Source organism: Fringilla coelebs (genome assembly GCF_963513975.1).
Source record: "Fringilla coelebs genome assembly, chromosome: 12".
NCBI classification, from domain to species: domain Eukaryota; kingdom Metazoa; phylum Chordata; class Aves; order Passeriformes; family Fringillidae; genus Fringilla; species Fringilla coelebs.
The window spans coordinates 5,956,497-5,975,874 of NC_140038.1; the positions used below are offsets into that span (position 1 = coordinate 5,956,497).

Consider the following 19,378-nt stretch of genomic DNA (forward strand, 5'->3'; position numbering starts at 1 on the left):
CCATGTTTCCTATTCCTCTTCTCACTCCCCTGCCTCGTTCAATTTCATTCACAGGAATCTAAAAAGGTAAAAATTGATCTCCATGCCCCAGTCTCTTCTGCCAGTTCCACTGTTTCCCTGGGCATGCACTCTTCCATTTCTTCAGCAACACTGACCTGTGATCTGCAAATGATTCATTGTTCTCAGCATTAAGGGTTCCAGCAGTAGCAAACATGATAGTGGTGTCCAGATCTGCAATTATCCCAGACACAGCACTGGCTGCAGTAATACAGGCTTGTGTGCCTTTGTTCCCTGCCTGGAGGGCAGATAAAACCAAGGAGACCTAGAAACAACAAAAAGCAACAAGGTGGTCATTGAAAGGAAGTTGGTCCTGTGAACCATTACTACTCTTTATCAGCTTTAACTATACAAGGTACTGTCTACCCCTGTCTGAATTTGGAATTGTCACTACTTCTGGGATACATCATGAAACTGGTACAGCTGAGAGCAAATTAACACAGGCTGAACCAATGGCATTTGGTGAGATGTGAAAACTGCTGGTACCAACTCTCTATCTTCATGTCTAATAAAAGGAGAGAGATGCCATCAAAAATGTCCAACAAAACTCCCCAGGCCATTTATTTGAAAGGGATGTTTTCAAGGAACAAGAAGCCCCACAGTTTGAAGATGCAGTTCTAGGCAGTTACTTCTGTCCTAAAAGGGGAGGACATTGCTGCATGAAACCACATGTCACTGACCAACCTCACAGTAACTGGGGCCAGGGAGTGTCTCATAAGGCACAAGAGCCATCTCACATCTTAGGATATTGTTTTGGACCAATCTCCCTCTGATAGGAGGTTGAAGTTTTATTGCAAGGCCTAAGGAAGGACTAATCATGGGCTAATCCAGCAGAGGAACACTGAATGCGTGAAAAAAAGCAAGACCTTTGGGCAATTCAGACACTATTGTACTACAATGCAAAGTTAAAAGAAAGTTTCCTGAATCCAGTTTGACTGGTTTACTCCCAGTGGAAGCTGGGTAGACAAACACCATGGATGGGGTAACAAGGAAAGCCATCTTACCTTTTCTGTGACAGCACGAGCACATTCTATCAACTCCCTTTTGGTGTAGCTGTCTGTAGGGCAAATCTGGAGAGCTCCAGCTTTTTGTACAAGAAAGATACACCCATGGCCAAGTTCCTGCACCCTAGTCCTGATCTGGAACCCAATCTAGATGGCAAAGAAGGCACAGGGAAAAAGGAAGAAAGAAGAAAGCAAATAAATAAATGTCATGCTGGTATACTGTGTCAACAGAAATGGAAACACTGTCTCTCTGGTGAATATCAATGTTCTGCCCACCACTATAACTTCTCCAAAGATCCGAAAAAAAGCACAGATGTAATTCCATCTACACATGAGTACAACCCTATAAAAGGCTCCCTGATGAAACGGGGCAGGAATGACTCAGAGCCCAGGAAAGAGAAGGGGTAAGGCAGGTAACTGAGTCAAAGGGACATAACTCAAGCATTTGCAACTTCACATTTAAACAATGCTACTTCATCGTCCAGAACTGCCCTGTCAGCATGAGCTGTACTCCAGGTATGTTCAACAGGTAAAAAGCACATGGTACTGTTCACTGCTGAAACTGGGTCAAAAGTACATAAGTATGTGATTCTCTTTGCTTGGTTTTGAACCTTGAACAGTCTTCACTCTCCAGAATAAATCATATCCATGCGGAGCACTGAAATGGGGAAAATCCTGCTATTACTGCTTCCAATTTATTAATAATCCCACATCCTAAGATGTGTGGTCCCTGTTTTGAAACATGGTAGCTGTAGTAGCTGTAGTCCCTGCATGTATGCCCTCATTCCAGTGTATTTGGGATTAATACATGAACAGGAATCACAGCCATTAGTATCACAAACGGAATTATTTTAACCTCAGGCACAAAGTAACATGCAGAAATTGTAATTCAATTTAACAATATTGAGCCAAGTGCAAGGCATTGCTTTTCATGTAGCTACTGAGCACAAAACACTTAAGTCTATCAGCAGGATGTGTAAGCACTAAATAAAAAACTCTTTAAAGGACTTGTAAGTAGATAATCAGATACATTTGGAAAAGGTGAGATACCCTCTACCCCATCTTGACAAAGTTTGTCTGTACTCCAGTAAGAAGAGAGGGGTGAAAGGGCTGTGCAGTTGTGCTCAGAGAAGATGCAGCAACTCCCACAACAGGTTAATGCAACTGAGGCAAACAGCCTGTCCTCTCATAGCACGAGGCAAGTAGGATACTTCTCCCACATGACATTCCAACTCTGAGCTATGGAGGATGTCCTTCAGCAAAAGACACTTGTGCCCCGACTGCTTGCATGAATCTCACTTTCAGAGCAGCAAGGTGTACTTAAAATCACTTACAGGCAAGATAAAAAAAGTATATAAATATTTGTAACTTGTCAAAACATCCAAGATTGAAGGAAAGCCACACAGTAACAAGGTAAGAGTTTTAAGAGTTTTCATTGTATTTGCAAGTTGCCTGTAAGTGAAAGCCCCAAGTAATTTAGGAGGTTCTGTTGTGGTCTATGGAATTATCCACTTATCCCAAAGTGTTTTTTCTAAAGCCAGACAGAAGTTTTGACAAAGGGTTTCTGTTCTTTGACTGGGCAATTTTTATAACAAGGCTTGTCACCTTTACTGTGTTGTTCACAGTAAAAGAACACCCTTGTTAACACCACCGTGTACAGAGAATAAAGAGGTCTAAAAACTGCAGACCTCCTCTGGTTCTGCCGTAGCCGCAGCCATTCGGCCCTGGAGAGCCAAATGCCCATAGTCATTGGTCATTTGCGATGCAAGTCCTCCCAGCTCCTCCGGGTTAGTAACCGACTTAGTCATCTGAAAAAAGAACACAGGCAAGAGAAACAGAAAATTGACAGGCATGAGAATAACTTGTTAATACACCCCAGATTAGAAGCACACTCATCTGTTTGGCCACGCTGATAAAACGGGGTAATCTGCTTGCCATGGAAGGGACGTGTCCTCCAGCAAGAATTCCAGAGGAAACTCAAGCAAACATGCTTTATTAGAGTCATGGCAACTGGGCAGTTGCTGCAGATACTGAGGAATCCAAGAGCAGCAGTTAGAGCCAATACTTCACTCTTTGACACAGAGGGGCCATTGGCCAGGTACAGCTGTTCAGACTGGGAAGGAAAGCAGGGTTTGTGTGTCACAGCCACCTTATTTTGTCAAAGGTGAGCTAATCCCCATCAGCCTCAGCTGAGACGTGGAAGCACGGAAATGGAAAAAATCTGAGGACCAATGCAAAACACATCTCAGATGAGGGAACAGGATGGAGAAGATACATTCTGTGTCATCCTGCCTATGTCTCAAGAGAATGTCAGTACAAATAACTGAATCCCTAGAAAATTCCTGTCTTTTAACAGATAGTTCTTCTGTCTCAAATTAATGTAAGTAAAAGCAATGGAGGTCCATTCCTGGGACAAAACTAGTTTTTAGACCAATTTCTACTGTCATAGATAGCAGAATCATGGACCTGTCTTGACTGCAAGAACAATCAACTTTGTGAAAAATCCTGTCTGTAACACTCATGAACAGTCCCCTCAACTCTCTCAACAACAAGTTAGCAAGCACTGTACTGTTCCAAAGGAAGACACATTATGCATTACTGTGAAACACAAGTCAAGAAAAATCTCAATTCAACAGATGTCACTTTTTTCTTTATTTAAACCCAGGTGAGTCATAGAAATGAAAGTAAAGGACAATGTGGGATGTTGATCTGCATTCATTCATAAAGCATTATAGAGCTCTGAAAACACTGATGTTATTTCACTGGCTACATGAAACAGTAAGTGTGAAAAAGTATCCCAAAGTTATTGATGAACAAAAGGTGGCATTTCAGCCCAGTTAAATGGGCTGATGAAAAAGCATGTGGTTTTTCTTCCATTTCTCCTCAAAAATGAGCCAAATAAAGAGCTTTTGTGCAGAAGGGCCACAATATAATCCAGGGCTCCTCCTGTAGAGGACCCCTACATGATCACACCACTAAGATGCAAGAGTTAAATTGACAAGATCATCACTCCTTTTGCTCCATTACCCCAAAAGAGATAAGATTATTGAAAATTTGATGATCAAGAGTGTCTCAACACTGTGCATATAATTCCATGTTCCTTATGCACACACAGTTTGGACCCTGTTAAGGTAACTCCTTACCATTTCCTGTGCTGTAACAGCAATGGCTTTAGAATATTTCACCACTGTGGTCTGATAATCAACAAAAGTTCCTTTTGGATCTGGAGGTGTACCTTCATCCAGCTGCAAGACAGAGGGAAAGCCACAGCATTAAAAAGTCACAATAAACAGCATACTTACAGGCAATAGTAAAATTGTGTCATATATTCAATTCTGTAATCTCCTCTCTCAAGACACACAAGTGAAAATAGTGCACCAGGATGTACCAAAGAAACTCAGTAAATACTTGAGCCCAGGTTGTGAGCGTGGAAGATGCAGAGAATGTACAGTGCAAAGTACAGCTTTTGAGCATGAGGTTTGCTTCTCATGCAAGATCAAACAATCTGCTCTTCTCAGCCAATAGAGAAAGGAATTTGCAACAGTTACAAACCAAAATGTTCATGACAGAAGATAATGTAAGATTTCTTTATGCGCTATCGTCTTCAATCTTTAAGTCATGATAGGAAGAGCAAAATATTTGGATTGAATTTATGTACACTTTGCAACTGTACATCTTGAGTAGAATGCATTACAAAGCACAGTAGAGCATTTCAGGCTTTGACATCATCTTCTCTGGAAGTAAGTTGCTTCAAGGTTGGCCTGCTGTTCATTTAAGAGACTACCATGAAAGATAAGGGAAAAAAAAGGAAGCAGAAATAAGAGGTCACTTGACCTAAGATGATAGTTAAATGCCAGAATATTACCGAACAAACTATTTTGTAGGAATTCTGCTGACAGGTACCACGTAGGCTGTAAACCTGAGCACCATGCCCCACATCAGTTTTATTTTATAATATCAAAATCAAATAATCTTCAGGTTTCCTGTGACAACATTTCATGACTGATCACTAAATCAGCACCAGTTTGTCCAGAGCTCTGCAATGTGGATCAGCTTTCAAACACAAATGGAGAAAGGGGTTTATTTCTATGCTCACCTTGGTCATTGCCTCTGCAATCGAGTCTACCATACCTCCAACCATGCCAACCTCACTTGCAGCTTCATTTAAAGTGACCATGATGTCATCCACAGCCTCCTTCATCAGCTGTGCAGCCTCAGTGATGGCATCGTGAGTGTGAGATGCCTGGAGGACACAGAATGAGAGAACTGAGATAGTCAGAGATGTTCTCTCTGCAAAACAATGTGTGAATCAGAAGTGTAAGAAATTACAACATAAAGGCACTGAAAATAACACTTCTGGGCAAAGATGACAAGTAAAACACTGCAGCAAAGCAGACAGAACAAAACTTGGTAACTCCTACAAGGAGCTGTGGCACACGACACTTTCAGCCTCAGGTGCCACAGTCTTTTGAAATGTCCTCTAAAGACAGCAGCTCTCTGTAAGGCACAAATGGCACTGAGTTACGTAATGCTGTGTAATGCTGCTCTTTCCTGCCAAGGGTCCCCAAACCATTAGGCCATGCACCAGACAAGTCCTGCTTTTTAACCCTTTGCTTTCTTTATGAGAGCCTAGATTGCTGCTGTCATACCCTGACTTCATGTCCCCTGAGACAATGATGTGAGAAGACTGGAATCCTGTCTTGGAAGAAATGTTTCCACTCTCAAGAGACACCAGGAGAGCTGTCACTGGCACTTAGACTACAAACATATCCCTTGACTGTACAGCAGGTATGTGCTGGGTTTTCTGCCATACTTGCCTTCCTCTCTCACCCTTAATGCCACACAACCACCTTACCTTGGGGTTTCCTCCCCCTTCTTTGGCAGCATACAGTATCTGTAAGGCAGATTCTGCTAGAGTCTTGCTCTGGTCCAACACGGTCATCTGTTGCTGATGATTCAGTGTCTTGGATGCCACACCAACTGCAGCTAAAACAAGGGGTTCGAAGTAACTTGCCAGCTGTGTTACCTAAGAAAGCCAGAAGAACCCCAGAAAGCCATTAACCACACTTCTCAGGTGAAACAGAGAAAACACATTCCCTGCTTACCACTGGGATGTGGGTTAGCTCAAGGAGCACAATGCTGCTGCACTGTGCAGCACTGGGTTTGGATCACATGCCCAGGGATTGGGTCTCCCCTCACTGCCCAACTCCTTTGCAAAGCCACAGGTCTCCTCCTCCAGAAGCACATGGTCCCTTGAGGTTACATGAAACTGTTCTAGACTGTCAAAGGAGCCACATGCTATTTAAGAACATCCCTGTAAAGCACCTCACAATCTTTGTTGCCTCTGCAGTTTTTACTCTCAAGAATATACAGGATGAGAACTTGCTATGTGAGAAACTTCTAAATCTTGCAATAACCATGGTAAGTATACTTTCAGTATGTGCATTCTAACATTTGTTTTTTGGACAGACACCCTACAAGCATGAGTTTGACTGTACTTACACTCCATCTGACAGGAGAGAGACATTTACACAAAGCCCCTAACCAAAAACCTCAATAACAATCTCTCTTCTCCGGCCCAAAATGTAAAAAGGTTTATTTGGTCTTGGCTCATAGTATTTGAAAATTACTTTTTTTTTTCTCATTACAAAAGTGTTCTGCTCTCCCATAGGAAGAGAAACTGCCATCGAATTGGGGTCTTCCCTAACATTCAGCTGTCCAAGACTTCAAAGCCTTTGTCATGGCAGGACAGTACCTTGTGCCCCAGCTGAGCTGCCTCTCCCCGAGCTGCAGTGGCTATGGGATCGATGAGGTGACCAATTTCCTGTACAACTGACGTCAGCTGCTCCTGTAGAGCCTAAAAGAAAGGGAAATTGTCAGTTGCTATCACAGCTGTTCTCTCATCCAGTTGTACCACACTTGACAATCACCCTTGGACCAGTCAACATCCTCAAAGCTGTTCAAGTGACCTGCTGTGGCAGAATGCAGAAATCCACACTGCTAGTTTTCCTCACATACTGGCTCATTTCTTCTCCCTTATCCTCTTTCAACAGCAGCAACCCTGAGAGGGGCCTGCTCCTCTTAGGACAGATCTGGGGAGAGAGTGCTGATACTAGCAAATTCAGGGCTAGGTGTTCTTTCTCACTGCAATGTGATTGAGGGTCCCCCTGACATCTCCCAAGCTATTTTTGCCCAGACAAAGATTTAATATCACTGCACCAATCAGAAAACTGTCAGGAGCACTGATATAAGTGTGAAGAAACATTTTTCAAAGCAAAAAATACAATGCAAGAACAAAAACTCTGCTGCAGATTTTGAAGCAAGTGGGACAAGTCCACTGGCAAAGGAAAAATGTCACATCTCTGAAGGACAGAGATGAGGAATGACCTGAATACAATCTGCAGGACAGGAGTAAACCCATTAAAAGCATATTACTAGCCTGGTCAAGACATAAATACTGGCTTTTAATTCAGAGGCACCTGATGTCTTGGCAGCCATCAGGATTAAGGTCACTCTCATGACAGGCAAAAGGAAAAAAAATATTTTTGCCCTTTGTTACATTCCTTTACTGCTTTATAACTGCCATTTTTCGTAACATTTACTTCAGTTCAACATGGTGAACACAATAACTTCATTTCAATTAAAATGAATGATAACATATTTCCTGCAATGACTTCTTTTGCACAGCTTCATTTGGTCTGACATGTTTCTAGTATCCAGTGTTACAGCCCGAAGGAACCCCTGCAATAAACATGTCGTTTCAAGAAAGAACAGTATGAAAAGACATAAATACCAAGATGAGAATCTCAATGTGAGTTGAGACACTGAAGAGGGCAGAGAAGGAAGCTTTCTTAAAGTGAACATATCAATATCAGCTTCAAATTTCACTTACTAGAGGACAAACTAGGCATTAAGAAAAAAGAACATTGACATTTATGTCATTGGACTTCCAGTAATAGACCAGCTTCAGAAACAAATTTATTAAGAATCTTCAGAAACTAATCCTGGCTTCCACATGGCAAGGCACCACAAAAACTCTATCAGTCTGTTATATCAGCATAGGAAGTAAGAGTAATACGTGGGTGGCAGTAAAAAATAACTACTTTCATCCCTACTACTCCCTGGTGATTTTAGGATCTTTGAAGAAGTGATACACTTTTGTCTGGGTATGACTTTGCCTAGAAAGACCCCAGTAAGGACACTTCTCCCCTCACTGGCAGTGGATTGTGCTGTGCTTGAGCAGCAGGGTGTCCAGCACTCCTGTGCTTGTGCCTGTGCTCTGTGCCTCACCTCCACAGAGATGTCATCCCTGGTGGCCAGGCTCTGGCTGACAGCAGCGAGCGAGGCCTGCTCAATGTCCCTGATGCACCTGTTGATGCCGTCGATGGACAGATCACATTCGCGCTGCCCCGGGGCCTTGTCCCTGCAAGACACAAACACTCAGCTGAGCACAGTGCCGAGCAGCAGGGGCTTTCCTGAATGCACACAGAACCACTTACTTAGAAAAAAGCTATTTTTCACATATTGCATTTGGTACACGATCTACATGGAGATAATATTAGCTAGTGTTCATTTTTTACAGCATTCTTTATTCCATTTACCTTCGAGTGAATTGGGGGTGGAACCAGAGAAGGAGAACAGAACACAAACACACAACAGCCTTGTGCTGCAGGGTGCTGCAGTCATCAACTCTGATTAAACACCCAGTGTAACTGGGGAGATAGTGTGCATCACAGAGTCATTTCCATCAGTGAAAAATAACACAGTGCTAATGGCCATATGGATTTTTTCTTTATGAACAGTGGCTCAATTACTACAAAAGACATACCTGATAGAGGTAATAAGACTCTTGATAGAATCTGAGACTGTATGGGAATGCCCTGCTAGTACAGACCAGGTAGGAGGGTCTTTGGGATTGATAGCCAGAGAACGGGCAGTTTTGATCAATAAAGATGAGCTCTCCAACATTGTCCTAGCAGAAACCAGAATTGGTTCCTGAGCTTGTGATCCCTGTGGTCAGGAAGGTATAAGAACAGAAGGAACATTTGAATTAATATTCGAGTTCATCCACACTTTCTGGTTCTAAAAGTCTATTTAATTAACAGCATTAAAATGGAATTATCATCTCCTCCATTGTACTATTATATTCACAGATAGTCAACACAGAAATAGAACAAAAATAATCAGTCCAACAGCTTTCTCTGAAACAAACTTAAGAAACATGTCTCAAGTTAAGAAATTCATTTTTCAGTTAAGAAACAAGAGAAACAATGACTTGTCTATGATTTTGCAGACTACAAAAATATAACTGAAAATACACTTTGTCACAAAAATTGTTGTCATCAACAGATATGCCCTTTCCCCATTCAGACTACTAACTCCAAGTGATGACTGATGACTCTTGACTGGGTTATCATCTGTGTATCTATTTTATTCTATAATCTGCTAAACCCTGGTACCACAGACCTAGAGGACACATTTAGATTTCAGTTACAGCCTCACAGCTGTAAGACTGCAACAGCTGCTGCATCATCTGATACTGCCATCTGGATCAGAGCCTGACAAAAGCAGGAAGCAGCCCTTGGAGGGCCAGGAGCAACACATGACCTCTACTCCAAAGCTTTTACAGAGCTTGAGGGGTTTGCTTTATCTCTTTTCCTGGTGAAAAAACCCCAAACCCAACAAATCCTTTATTAGTCTCTTCACATTCTACTCTGCTGTAGTTACACAGTTTAAGGATGGATAACTTGTGGGCAAAAAGGAAAAAACCCAGCAACATCCCTTTGATTCTTGTCAGAACAAACTAGGTTCCATTGGTTAAAACTGCTCTTGAGGGAAAACAAAGGATATTTACTATTGTATTGCATGGAAGGATCCAGCTACTAAAACATGCAAATTCCCTGTGCTCTATGGCTTTGCTAACAGCAGACTTGCAGCACTTACTGTAGCCAAACTGTGCATCCTACTGGTAGAAAAGTCAAGATCAGAGTTTAAACACAGGACAGCAGAATGCCTTGTGAACAGCCAGAAACCCAAGGAAATACTTTGGGGTCTTTACACTCACTCTCTCCCAATAGGTGATTAATTCAACATTTTCAGCTTTTGGAGGATGGAAATGCAGTATCCTGCCTTACCTCAGTGCTGATCTGTGCTGGGATGCTGACAAATTCTGGGTTTGAAGCAAACGCTGTCAAATTTTCCACAGCCTCTATTAAAGGTGCAGTGGCAATTCTGCACTTGTTGCGGTTCTCCTCTGAGAAATCTCCATCCAGTGCCTGGAAATGAAAGCAGGATTGAGCTCTGTCTGAACAGGTTTCTTGAGCAAAATGGAAGAAGATGGCTCAAGTCTTCCTAGTTTTAAACCACTGCATGTTAAGGATATTTCAAAGCTCCTTCCCAAACAAGATTGATGCAAAGAATGTGATCTTTTAGGAGTGTGTTTCCTTCCTCAGCTGGTTACTGACCCCAAACTTTAAACTGCTGCAGGTTTTCTGTCATTGCACTCTGATGCGTCTCTCAAGTCTCTCAAGTGTCCCAGGACCTCACACTCCAAAGGTGGAAGGGGCTAACTCCTACCTTTTTGTGGTTTGTGAAAGTGGTTGTTTCCTATGGGCTGATTTTGAAAATTTGTTATTTCTGTTTTAAGCAAACCAGTAATATATTGCTCTCATTTTCACCCAAGTCAGCCGATCTCTCTCACAATCTCAGAATAAACATTTCAGCTAATCAAATCAGATTAGATTGGTTAATGGCTTCCAGAAGGGTTCAGAATTGTGAATTCTCCACAGCTTCACAAGTATTATTTCTGCTTGCATGAGAAAAACCTACCCCCTATCAAACTGCTGAAAGGAATCTGGAAAATAAAAGGTTACTATTAATAAGAGACTACTAGCAACATAAATGGCTTCTGCTTGGTTCCCACTATTATTTATTTCCTTTTTTTTCCTCTATTGATAAGTTAAAGCTGTCAGAAACAGCTCCAAAAACCTCCATATACTGGGGAACTTCACACTATTAAAAACCTTCACATTCAATTGTTTGCAGATTATTCTTATGGTGCAAGCTCATTAAATACATCAATCCTGAGGGGTCTCATACTGGATGGGCCAGCTGCCTCTCCTAGTATTAAAACTGCCCAATTTTTTTCAACTTGAATTCAGCAGTTACGCCATTGAACATGTTTTCCAATTCAGATCTTCAAAAATTACTGATTTCTTAAATCATGTATATCCAAGAATGTAAAAAGATATTCCTAACTGTTCTGATTCTGTCTCAATGGGGGGGAAGAACTGAACAAGAAAACCCTCTAAATCACAAAGGAAGAAGAAAGCACAACTGAGCAGCATTTGTACCTTGATAGTTTTAACCAGGTTAGCAGTGCTGTTTGCAACTTCCTTGGCAGATTGCACAAAGTGTCTCTTGGCAACAGGATTTGCTGTTTTTGATGAAGCAATGCGACAGGCGTTGCACAGAGCAGACGTGTGTTTGGCCACGATGGTGGCAGCTGATAACACCTGTAAAAACCAGCACAGAACAGGCACAATGCCTTAAACCACAGTGTTTAGGACCTGGAAAAATCAGCACAGAACAGGCATAATATCTTAAACCACAGTGTTTAGGACCTGGAAAAGCCAGCACAGAACAGGCACAATAAGGTTACTGTGGGACAGTAACCACACTGCAGCTCTGCAATGTCAGCGTCCAAAGCCAGGCAACAGAGTCAAACCAAAATTCCTCGGAATGGACAGGAACAAAGCAAAGTCCCAGCAGGGATGTCTCCCTGCAGTCCTGTGCAGTCACCTGGGATGGGCTGCTCGCTGGATCCACCAGGTTCTGGCAAGCCATCTGGATCGCTTGGTTGGCACGGGCAAACTGAATTGGGTCAACGAGGCCCTGCTGACCAGCCTGGCTGTTTGGATCTGAGATACCGACCAGGTAAGCAGCCTACAAATGGGGAAAAGAAGAAAACAATCCTAATAACTCATGTTAATTGTGTCTAGGATCTCTGGTAAGCTGGCCATATGTCATAGCACATGGTGGTCAGAGATTATTCAGAAATCATACTGTGAAATACAATTACCATTTGTTTTTAGCAATATATCACCAGAATCCACTGAAACCAAGAAAATATACCCTTACACTTGAGAAATTTAATTAGTTGAAACAAAACTAATAGTCCACTGTTTAGACAACTGGTATTCCTGAAAGCATTGCTTGTCACTTGCACAGCCAATGGAGAGAGCTTTAAAGATTACAGGTACTGGCAAATTATTTACTGTATCAGCCACAACTGGAGGCAGTGGAGGTTTTTGTTAAGACTATAAAAGCAATCCAGCAAAGGCACTTCTGCTGAGTGCAGGTCCCACCAGGCCTGCTGCTGCTGGTCTCACTGCAGTTCAAGGTGTCTGATGGCCAACCTTACCTCCTCTCTCAGTTAAAAGTTTAATGTCTCAACAACCACAACTGATCTGAACGGTCACAATCACACATGAAAATTCCTCATAACTATTACAAATAGAATTATCTGTCACCTTAATATGCCGGTAAGGCAACTCAGAGTAAGATATGGAGGAAATTTAGTCCATACCAAGACATTACACATTTGGGAAATCATTAAGAGGTTTTCAGATGCAGAGCACAAACCTCCACAGCCAAATCCTTCACCAAGGTGACTATCAGCTCTTTATAGTTCACTCAGTTATCAGATCAGTGAAACTAAAGAGATCAGATCCTAATTTAGATTTTTGGTTTTTCCAAAAGTATCTGAACAGCTGAAACAGGTTTCTTCTCAGTTCCAGTGTCTGAAATTTGTAGTGCTCCTTAAGAACTTCTACAAACTAGAACTGGATTCATTGCTTTTAACTGTGGCTTTTTTGTGCATTTTTCTATGATATAATAGTTCTGAGCTTGAGCTGCAAACATGAATTCCATGTGCTGCAGCTTTGCTTTATCCTCAGCAAAGCTTCCTTCTAGATGGCATTTCCCTTTCTTAGAAAATACTCATGTTATTGCACTCTGCTCCTCCTGCAGTTTGTGCAGGTTCTGGGATCTACACAGAACACACCGTGTAATACAAAGTCATCACTTGCTTGACCACAGGGAAGTGAATTTCAGATTACAAATCCAGAACATGAGCTTGCTAAAAAGAAAAAACTTAATTGCTTTACAGCCTTCAGTCTCTTACCTGAGCTGCTGCCTCTGTGAGGCCACAAAGAGCCTTGGATGCAACTCCAACACATTCTCCAAAGACCAGAAGATCCCCAGTTTTTGCATTTTGGGAAATGCCTGCCATTGATTCTCCAAGAACCTCAGAAATGAAAAAACAAAGTTACCTTCCAAATATGCATCCCTACCACTTAGAGGCAAGCAATTGCTGACCTGAAACCAGTTTTGGCCCACAAACCCTCCTGGACTTAGCTTCAGAATTTTTAGACTTCACTGAACTGGGCACATTCCTCTGTGTGGTGTGAGGGATCAGGCATGCACACTGACACTGGACTGACGGGGAACAGAAGCACTGCTGCAGCTCAGATGACTGAGAGGGTACAGAATTCCCCCTCATTCATTTTGCTGCCATCCATTAGTTATAACAGCTAACCTGGCACTAGGTGCATTTCACAGACTGCAGAACAGTGCATGACAGCCTGCATGACAGTCCTGCAGACGCTGTTGACACCTACAGGATTGCCTTTGTAACCAAACTCACTGAAGCTCAGTGGGAATGAAACTGCACCTAGACTTCTGGAACCATCCTAGTGTCAGAATGCACATGAATTCCCACATGTCCCACTGAATTCAGTTTGCTTGGATTTAAAATTCAAAATGAGCTCTGACTGCAGCAGAGCATTAGATACAAGAGATGACACACACATCCATTAGGTACTTCCTTTTTCTTTTAGAGAAGAAGGAATATGAGACAATTCCAACAAATCAAATAAGGACACAAAAGCCAGCTTCAAAGGAAGATGTACAGCAGAGTTTGATTAAAAGTAACTGAAGAGGTTTCCCACAGGTTTTCTGATGTGGTGGGGTGTCTGGACTGCTCAGACATTTGGCAAAGCTGTTCTGCACAGCACAATACAATGGGATTTCATTGCCAAGCCCTCCCATTTGGGCTTTGGGCTGTTCTAACATTTGCAGTCAAAATACAGCACCCAAAGTATGATATGCTGTCTAGTGCACAGGAAAGGAAGGGAGAGAGGAGAAGCTTTCAGAGCATTGTGCACCAGTCACTTAATTTAAAATTTCTTACTGAGGCAATACACCTTCTAGTGACCAAAACTTGAAATTACCTGTAAGAGACCTATCTCAAGCAGAGTTTATCAAGGAGTGTAGCAGACATTTCAGTTATAAACACTGCATCTCTAACATTCAATATGCATGCGGAAACTTTTGAAAATCCAAACACATTTTATAACTGACAGAGAGGTGGGAAAAAGAAATTACCTTGGAGTTTTCCATTACACCCTCAATACAATCAAAATATGAGAGATCGCTCACAGGCTCATTAGGGTTATCCAGCATTCCCTTAACTGTCTGAAATAATGAAAGCAACTGATTATTGACAGAGTCTGAAATACTGAGCTGAGAAAAACACAGACCATCATGCCTATTCTGCTTATCCCAGTGTAATCCTACATGTTTGTCTCCAGTAAGCTGCCAAAGCTACACACTCCCTGAGGGTGTGCCATGCAGGAAACCACACCCATGGGAACTGAGCTCTGGGAACTCCCTGTTTGTGCACCACCCATCTCTTGAAGTTCAGGTCCACCTGGTGTTTGTGATGAGTGATATATGGTCAGAGGTGCTCAGCTTGACATCAGGCAGCCTGGTTTTCTGTCAGGTGTCAACAGTGTAACACATGTTTCCAGTACTATTTTAAATTTCATAAACAGATTTAAAGAGGTGATAAGAAAAACAGCTGCCATTTGTGAGCACTGTCTGGCAACACAAAGGGGTACTGAACTGAGGACACATCCACCACCTGCCTGTCTCTTACATCATCAGCAGACTCCCCCAACACAGGAAAATTTTCTGTCAGGAAACTACATATAGTTGGGTTTAATTTCTTTTTTTGAGGTGATTCTGAATCCTGAATACAGCAATGTGACAATCAGTCACATGTTCATTGAGAAGAATGAATGCAGTTAGATAACAAAACCTATAAAAAGCTGCAAAATGCAGGAGGCTAATTCTTTTTTACATAAAAACATCTGTAGCACACCCGTTTTCAAGTCTTAAGGAACACTATTTTACTGCCAAATATCATGCAGAAAAGACTTTTAATTATTCTGATGAAAGTGAAATCAATTAAGTAGAGAAAGATACTAGCAACTGTATCTGACGTTTGCTTTCCACCTAAAGGAAATCAAGGCATGATATAAACACTTGGACTTTTCTCATAACACAACTTCTAACTTTAAGATGCTATGGAGACACCTACAATATTTTTAACAGCTCAGCTATTGCTTTGTAAAAGTTGTCTTAAAGCCTTACAGCAATTTAAAAAGAGAAGGTGAAGATGTGTTGTCTAGAAAGCAACTTCCAGTTGTTTCTTCTGTCTGTCAGTTCTCACTAACATTGCAGCATCTCTTCATGTTGTGCTCTATTAAATAACAACTCGAAAAGCAAACAAGGTTCCTACAGCACTTACACTGCTTTGGGGACAGAGGCCTTCAGAATATAAGGAACAGAATGGCAAAGCACAAGCCAGCACAAACTTCCCACTAACATACATTTCCAATTACTGCAACAACCATGGTACTCTTTTCAGCTGCAATTCTGGGCAAGTTTAGCTACCTCGTGGAAGGTTAGACAATATGGCCCTCTCTAATAACAGTTTTCCAGAGTCTCCAAAGAAGACCACAGAGACTACTGACAGTATCAAATCCATGCTGAGACACACTCTTTCTACAGAAACAATGATTTTTAGTAGTTAAGAAGCCTTGGAAAGACTAGGAATAGTATGTGATGACTTTGGGAAATGAACGGAAGAAGCAAAAGTTTAATCACTATAAAAAAATTAAAGGTGAAGACTTCTAAAATTTCATTGGTTTCTCCAGTTACTTTGATGTGAGTCTCTAGTCTGATTTCAGGACTGTTTGCCTTCACCTTGGTTTACCTTTTTTCAGAAATTAATCTAATTCCATATACCCAGGCTTTTTTCACTAACACTCTCAGGGAAGTTCAAGATGCCACAGATCTTCCTTCTTCCCTTAGCTGGCCCTGCTCTCAATCCATGCCAGCATGTGCCAGTCTCTGCTATTGGCACAGAACCCTCTGCAAGGGCTTTTAAGGCTATTCTGCCCGGCATTTCTCCTCTAAGCTCTCAGTTTTCCATGGTTCATCAGCTGGAAATTCTCACCTTTCACATCCCTGCCATTTCACAGATCTCTCCCCATTAGTGTTTCAGGAAGTCCTGAGGAACAGCACTTCATTGCCCCTGCTTGCTCCTTTACATTACAGCCTGATTTCCTGGTTTCTATGCTTTGGATTTGCTGCTGCTCCCTGTGACCAAGGAGAAAACACTTAGGAAACTAAGAATTCAGGAGGACAAAGTGCCCCTAGGGGAACTCCTATAACATTTTGGGATGATAACCATGGACCTGCATATTAAGAAAACTCCCAATATCCTTGAATGACTTTTGTATCCTTGTGATGCTAAGGGCTAGAAATAAAAAGTTTAATGGTATTTTATGCTCTCCACACAGGCCAATCACCCCTTGATGTTTTGACCTTGACAGTAGACAACAAATACCTAGTTTAAATTAAAAGATTATTTCCTACTACTGAAAGTGGCCCTGTCTGTGATCAGTGGAGGTCTTTCAACTGACCCATTATTTAGCCAGTCAAACCTTTCACTCAGGATTAAGAACTTAGCTTGCAAGAGCCTCTATTGACACACACATGGGATCAGTTTGACAGGGAAGGCAGAAACAAGGCATTAAAAATCTACACTGAGAAAAGTCAAGGTAGAAGATTGCAAACATCATCCTAAAGTGGGATGTCAGGAACAATCTTGCAAGTGGACAAATCAAGATATTGCAGCTCCCTCCAGTGCACTGGTGGTGGTAGAAACACCCATCTTGTCATGATTCTTCCTTAAGTAACAGTAAGTATGAATAATAGGGACTAAAGTGTATCTTTGGAGGGCAGGACAGAGGAGATGGGGACAGGGTAGAAGATTTCATTCTGGCCAAACCCACCAGATGTTTACATGGGTTCCAGGCTCACCTTGTACACAGTTAAAACCTCTGCCACAGATAAAGTGAGAGGACAGTAACAGGATCTATTCAGACAGAATACAAGGGAAACAAACATGTGGGGCCCACTTTTATTTACAGGAACTTTTGAAATATAGCAATACCTCCAGTTCTCTGAGTGCATTATCACATTCCTTCTGCCCGGGAGCTTGTTGGGTGCACAGTGTGATGAGCTGGTTTATACTCTCAGTCACAGCTCTGGGGAAAGTAAGAGGAAAAAAGGTGGATTTTAAAATTAAACTATTCCTCTCAGTAAAACTTGTGTCATTAAATATATACTGCATAAAGATATAACACTTGAATCATTTACTACACAGCTGAGCCCAGCAGCCATACTGGTGGCACCTCTGGGAAAACACTGGTGACAAAGGACAGAACACCACCTGGCAGCAGGCCAAGGCCAACTTATTACACTGGCACAGTGACAGTGTGGCTGCTAAAAGGTATTTCAGCACTTCTCCAGGTCTGACATTAACTGAATAATTTCTCCACTTCCACCCCAGAAGCCCTAAAGGATCCAGAAAGAAGTGTCTGGTATGGAAAACAATGGTGGAATGTAAAGTAAATGTTATTTACCTTCTCTAGCAGAGTCTTGTGTCTTGTCTGACATACTGTAATACACACAATCTTGCTATGTATCTCTATAGGCTCTTAGTGAATCAGTCTTTTTTCTCTGTAACTATTAACTGCTATTCTCCCATAAGTTTATATCCCCAGAGAACAAGTTATACAAAGGAATTATGTTCCTGTGGGAGTTCACAGCTCCTGCACATGGGCTGAACCTGACATACAACAATCTTTCTGATGAATGCTCTGATAATAGACAAAATTCATTATAACTACATTCATTTCAGATTCACAACTAACAACCCAGGAAAGTAGCATCTAGAAGAAGAGAAAAATCAGTGAAATTGGAGTGCATGGAAGTATGCTTTTCTCTGGCCTTGGAAACTGAATGGCATTTGCTTTAATTTCCCTTTCAGAAAACAGGCACTTGATAACTTATCAATAACATGATTACCTGGTTGGATGGTATCCTACTGTTAGAAAAGGAAACAGGATGTGCTATTACATTTAACATGCTTATGTTAAATTCCAGGGCAAAAAGAATGGAAACTAATAGACATGGTTGTTTCACTGAGACTCCTACCCTTTTCAGCAGCTTGGTGTCCTTGTGGAGGACCTGGTGTTCACCTGCTGAACATCAGTGATTTCTATGCATCAGAAAATAATCACTGCATACAGACATAGGTATATACGACAAAAATTGGAAGTTCTGTTCAATCCCAGAGAAATTGCACACAAAAATATCTTGTCTGCTGTTGATTTTAATTTGAAACACAATTCATATTGACTCAGAGAATATCAGCAATTGAAGAGAGAGAATTATCAGCTTTCTAGAGGAGGCCACATGGTCTTACAAATATCATTAGTACACACCAAGGACCTCTCCAGGAATCCAGCCAGTGTACAAGCATTACTCTGAAAACCATTTGGACACAACAGAACCAGGAAGGTGACCCATCAAACAGCAGTCCCAGACTGGCAGAGGACTGCTAGGACTCTAAAGGCCACACCTGCTTTCATCAAATACAGTACACAAATACTTGGACCCTGCAGGGAACTCAGCCAGTGCTGCAGTCCTGTCAGGGGTGGTCAAGAAAAACGCCCCCACAAGGAAGACTACTGAAAAAGTTGGTGTCTCTTACAGCTGGTGCAAATGAGGAAGAAAGCAAAACAAACCCAGCAAAACCCCCAGACCAATCACAGTACCATAAACGACGAGAGAAAAATGAGAAGAAAAACTATCTCATAATAAGGAAGCTGTGCCTCTTCTTTCATTTTCATGAGGAGAGACAAAGTACTAATATTTGACCCCTATCATATCATAGCAGGGAAGGAGAAGAGAGCCCTGGAAGCTTGTCACAAGCCAGAACAGAGGATCTGAGAAGGGGAGTTCAGTGTCACCTGAGCACCTCAAACACAAACAGAACTGGTGCAGTATTAACTTCCCACAGGAATGTGGTGTCTGTGTAAGGACTCACACATGCACAC

General features: G+C 41.8%; 1 protein-coding gene across 2 annotated transcripts in view; it reads right to left on the reverse strand.

Annotated features, from left to right (window-relative positions):
- Window positions 1-19,378, reverse strand: part of TLN2 (talin 2) — a 139,849-nt gene that overhangs the window by 25,617 nt on the left and 94,854 nt on the right. For both annotated transcript variants that reach the window (XM_084213475.1, XM_084213474.1), the window contains 15 exons: window positions 17,428-17,521; window positions 14,508-14,597; window positions 13,246-13,368; window positions 11,862-12,005; window positions 11,414-11,575; window positions 10,196-10,336; window positions 8,890-9,071; window positions 8,352-8,484; window positions 6,817-6,918; window positions 5,917-6,087; window positions 5,158-5,304; window positions 4,205-4,306; window positions 2,750-2,869; window positions 1,062-1,208; window positions 156-322 (listed from right to left, as the gene is read on the reverse strand). In XM_084213475.1, coding sequence (XP_084069601.1) covers window positions 156-322; window positions 1,062-1,208; window positions 2,750-2,869; window positions 4,205-4,306; window positions 5,158-5,304; window positions 5,917-6,087; window positions 6,817-6,918; window positions 8,352-8,484; window positions 8,890-9,071; window positions 10,196-10,336; window positions 11,414-11,575; window positions 11,862-12,005; window positions 13,246-13,368; window positions 14,508-14,597; window positions 17,428-17,521 — 2,025 coding nt within the window. The remainder of the gene's footprint in view (window positions 1-155; window positions 323-1,061; window positions 1,209-2,749; window positions 2,870-4,204; window positions 4,307-5,157; window positions 5,305-5,916; window positions 6,088-6,816; window positions 6,919-8,351; window positions 8,485-8,889; window positions 9,072-10,195; window positions 10,337-11,413; window positions 11,576-11,861; window positions 12,006-13,245; window positions 13,369-14,507; window positions 14,598-17,427; window positions 17,522-19,378) is intronic.